Below are 5,000 nucleotides of genomic sequence, written 5' to 3' on the forward strand. Positions count from 1 at the left end.
GCATGTACAGTAAATTCTCTACTTTTCGCCCAAAATTTGACGAGTGTCCCGAAGTCTTTGATCCGGGTTGTAGCAAGTCTAATGCTAGTCTAAGGTATGGAATTAGATCCATCATAAACATTAGTAAAATTAAAGCTGACTATATTCCAATTCTGTTAGAAAATGGAAAATCTGTTGACAATCCTTCCGCTATTGCCAACATCTTTAATATATTTTTTGTCAATGTGGGAAAAAACACTGATAAAGATATTCCACATTGAAACTGTTGTCCTAACTCTTTTCTAAAGGGTAATTTCCCTGAATCAATGTTCCTCTCCCCTGTTACCTCAGCTGAAACTGAGTCTAATATATCTCAAATGGACAGTAACAAATCCATTGGTCTCTACAGTGTCCCAGCTCCCTTACTAAAAATTCTTAAGGCTCATATTGCTCCACGTCTCTCATCTCTAATTTTATTAATGATTCTTTTTTTTTTAGAAAGGCTCTAGACAAGACAAAGATAGTTATAGGCCTATATTAGTCCTATCTTCTTTTATCAAAATCTTTGAAAAAGCTATGTGTAAGCAACTCTATGATTATCTTGAATGCCATAACATTCTCTACTCACTTCAGTTTGGCTTTAGAAAGAAATGCTCAACTAATCATGCACTAGTCAGTATCACTGAATCTATTCGTCACTCTATAGACAACAACGAGTTTGGCCGTGGTATATTTATTGATTTAGCAAAAGGCCTTTGATAAAGTTAATCATTCCATTCTTTTATTGACATTGTATGATTATGGAATAAGAGGTAAAGCCTATGATTGGTTTCAATCATATTTATCTAACAGAGAACAATTTTGTGTGTCAATGGTCATGACTCTGATTCCCTATCTGTCACTTGTGGGGTCCCTCAAGGATCTGTTCTTGGACCTTTGTTATTTTTGTTATTGATTGACGACCTACCTAACACCTTGCAGTTGCTTATTTTTCACCTGTTTGCTGATGACTTTCTTTTGTTTATCAGTGTTTTAATAAAATAAATTCTCCTTGTTTTACTGATTATTTTAAGCCAATATCTTCCGTCCATTCATATTATACTCGTCAATCTCCTAATCAAGACCTTTTTTATACCAAGTTCAAACTACTCAATATGGTATTCATTCCCTTCATTATACTGGTACTAAACTCTGAAATTCATTGCCAAGTCATGTTAAGCAAATCACTCCCTTTTTTACATATCATCAAAACGTAAAGAAGTCTATGATTGACGGTTATAAGAGTGTTATTGATTCTTGGGTAATTTATGTTAGTATGTTTGATATAATTCTTTTAAATTTAAAGCTAGTAGTCGGTATAAGAAGCAATACTTTTTAAATAAAATTTGTTATAGCTATTTATATTCCTTTTGCTCATATTAGAGTTAATTTGCGGGCAACTACTTGATTATTTTACCAACTATTTAGGTGTCCCAAATTCTACACACATAACAAATATTTAGTAACTTATTGTTCTTTCTTCTCCTTAATACTTTTTCCCCTTTTTATTATTACCGGTACATAGGAGATGTAAATTATTGTGATTCTTTTCTATTCTTCAACACGTATTGTACCGACAATTTTGTTTTAACACTACTGTATAAATCCTAACTTTTGTTTTCATAATTTTCTGTGCGAGTTAAATAAAAATTGATTAATTCATTGATTGATTGCTTGATTGATTGTAATTGACACTAATTGCCAGATGTTAAGAGAACACTTAATGGTTATTAGTTTTCCACCAAGAAATGACTGACTAGCCAACTCACTAAGCAACTCGCTGACTTTATGACTGACTGGTTCACTCACACTGACTCCCTGAATCCTTCACTGACAGACACTGATTGGTTGATTGACTGACTGAATGCATATCTGCCTGTCTGTTTGTCAGATACCATATGTCTGTTTTTCTTCCAAATGGTTCACCACTAAGTAATTCTGGACTTGTCCAGTAGAATGAAGCAACAAAGTCTTTAGAAACCAGTCCTCCTGTGGCTGTTTTCAGTTTCTGTTGAATTTAAACATTATTAGAGAAAATCAGAGAAGTCAAGTGGATAATCTGCAAGGGAATCTAAGGCCACATGTGAAAAACCAACCTCGTTCCCATAGTCTCTATTCCCTGCAGAGGAGAAAGACCCTGGGAATGAGATTTGGCAAAAAACTAAAACATGATAAAGCACACAGATAAGCATCTAGTGAAAGGTTTTACCGGTATATAGATTTAAAATGATTTGGTTTAGTTACTGTAGATCATCGCAAATTCACTTCAGCTTTTACAAGGGTGTTGCTGCTTGTTCATTGTGAGATTTGTTGCATGTGAAAGATTTACTGTATTTAATAGCAAATCTGGGAGGCGCGGTGGCCTCATGGTTATTGTGCTCGACTCCGGATCGAGTGGTCCGGGTTCGGGTCCTGGCCGGGGACATTGTGTTGTGTTCTTGGGCAAGACACTTTACTCTCACAGTGCCTCTCTCCACCCAGGTGTATAAATGGGTACTGGCAAATTTAATGCTGGGGGTAACAGTGTGATGGACTGGCATCCCATCCAGGGGGAGTAGAAAATACTCCTAGTCACTTCATGCTACCGAAACCGGAGATAAGTGCCAGCCTGATGGGCCTTGTAGGCTTATAGCAGACTTAACGTTAATAGCAAATCTAGACTGGCTAATGATCTTTGACAAGAGAAAATTCAAACCAAAGATAGTCTGCCCAGGATGCCCTGCTCTTAAAGTACTAGGTTTTCATCATGTTAGTGGTTTCTCTCTGTTAAAGGCAGTATGGGCCTAGAGTACATTAATGGGGACATACTGTAGTGTCTTTGAATGCATGTAGAGATTGTTAACCCATTGACTCGTGCACCCCCCCCCCCCCCTTCCCTCCCCCCACTGATGAATAAAATCGTGTGACATTAGACAGAGTAAAATCTAGTAAGTCTCACTCCCAGGAGTCAATGGGCTAAGTGCAGTGGTTGTTGTAAAAAATACACCATGTTGGAGTGCTGATCCAAATTAGTGGTTTACCCTGCACCCACCTCTAACTTGTGATGCAATCATGAATGTAAAAGAAAACAAGAACTTATGCAAAACATTACCAGCAATGGAAATTTTATTTACTATGCTCTTACATCCATTTGTTTGCTGATTCCAAAGTCTGCTAGTTTTATGTTCACTTGGGGCTTGTCCAAAAGAAGATTTCCTCCTAAAAAGACCAACATTAATAAGAAGGGTAGGACAGCATGCAAATACCACAAAGATTATATTGTTACGTGCCGGAATAATCATGAGATGTCTGCGAACAAGGCATCATTAAAAAGAGCTTCCGAGTACGATAAAAGGCATGCAACCAAAGTGTGACAACAAGCAGTTACCTTTTCAAAGTATTATTTAATTATTTTTACACTGTTACATTTTAAGTTAAGCAGTTCGTAAAGCACGCTTACTGTCTTTCATGGCCATTCACATATTGATCTTGATTAACTTCAAACTCCAAGTTCCACTGACTGTAGACAACAATGCTTTACTTTCTTGATTCACTGGATTCTTTCCACTCACTGGATTTTCTGTGTAGACAAACTCTTACCGACGACTCCATAATGAACTCTAGACTCTTTATTTTCTTTCCTTTCCGGCCATTGTCTCTTTCTTCTCTCCGGATATAGCAAGGTCAAAGGTTATCGCTCCACCATAGTTATTGCAGTTGATTATAGCTTCATCACAGTATCACATCCAAATTCAATCACAGCCAGCCACAAGGGTAAGCCCTCGGGCAAAAGAGTTTTTTCTATTACTTACAAGCCTACTTTTATACTTTTACTTTAAGCATGTTGAATGTTCTGTTGCTATTATAGTATATGACAAGATGTACTATTTGTGGAAACTGCTGAGTCACACCAAATAAATTTCTGGAATATTACAGATTGTTAGATAATTCTAGAAATGTCTGGAATTGCATGATAAATAAACTAAAAGTAATTCTGATCCTCATAACAATATCAACATAACAAAAATGTTCTTGGGTTTTCCTATTGAGAAATGGCAAACTGATGATTTTGGCATTCTGACTGCTATTTTGTGGGCCATTGTGCACAATATTAACTATGGAATTTTAAGATCAGTTTGAAAGCCAGATGTAAGCAAAAATAATCTAACCTTTAATGTCCCTGTGAATGACTCCTTCTTTGTTGTGAAGAAAGTCAACTGCAGTAAGGGTTTGTATAGTGAATTTCTTGACTAAAGTTTCGGGTAAAGGTCCTTTATGTCTTAATAAGTCTTCCATAGAACCCTGCATAAGAAACAGTAAAGGAAATGTTGTAAACTCGATGCATACCTCCCACTAACCAGGTTCAAAAGCCATGCTGGCATGGGAGACAGCGTGGTCTAGTGGTTAGGGCATCGGGTTTGCATGCAGTTACCCCAGGTTCAAATCCCTTCTAACCTCTGGTTTGGATTTGTTTCAAGTTGTTCCAGATTCAACTCTACCACGCTTTGTTAACCCTTTCACTCCTGTGGGGTTCCCAATTGACGAGTAAAATCGTCTGGCATTAGACAGAGTAAAATCTACAAGTATCACTCTTGGGAGTGAAAGGGTTAATGGGGACAGTTTTTGAGTGAATCTAGCTGTTGTTAATAGCCAACTGGTTGCCTCCTGTCAGTTGGGGTTCTTAATCATAATTTCTTTCAAAGTATTAAAAGTGGGGTGCCTGTGAACTAGCTTGATAGCTAAGTGCACTTCCACTACAAACAGAGCATTTACATTTTACATTTACATACCATACAATATTGCCTCCTTGTTTTGTTCTTTGATTTGTGAAACGAAAAAAAACCAAGGTGTTGTAACCTAAATTGCTGATCATGGAACAAGCCAGAGTCATATTTCCTCCTAATAGGCCTTATTCATTATAGCCACCATGTTGGTTTTCAAACTGTCATGCAAATGAGCCATGTGTTATGCTGGAGGGGCAAACATTGGAAAAAAGGCAAATT

General features: G+C 37.0%; 1 protein-coding gene across 2 annotated transcripts in view; it reads right to left on the reverse strand.

The window, feature by feature from the left end:
* Positions 1 to 5,000, reverse strand: part of LOC137985254 (uncharacterized) — a 26,161-nt gene that overhangs the window by 8,173 nt on the left and 12,988 nt on the right. For both annotated transcript variants that reach the window (XM_068832822.1, XM_068832823.1), the window contains 3 exons: positions 4,167 to 4,299; positions 3,143 to 3,216; positions 1,914 to 2,026 (listed from right to left, as the gene is read on the reverse strand). In XM_068832822.1, the coding sequence (XP_068688923.1) occupies positions 1,914 to 2,026; positions 3,143 to 3,216; positions 4,167 to 4,299 (320 nt within the window). The remainder of the gene's footprint in view (positions 1 to 1,913; positions 2,027 to 3,142; positions 3,217 to 4,166; positions 4,300 to 5,000) is intronic.

This window comes from Montipora foliosa, chromosome 14 (genome assembly GCF_036669935.1).
Source record: "Montipora foliosa isolate CH-2021 chromosome 14, ASM3666993v2, whole genome shotgun sequence".
NCBI lineage: Eukaryota > Metazoa > Cnidaria > Anthozoa > Scleractinia > Acroporidae > Montipora > Montipora foliosa.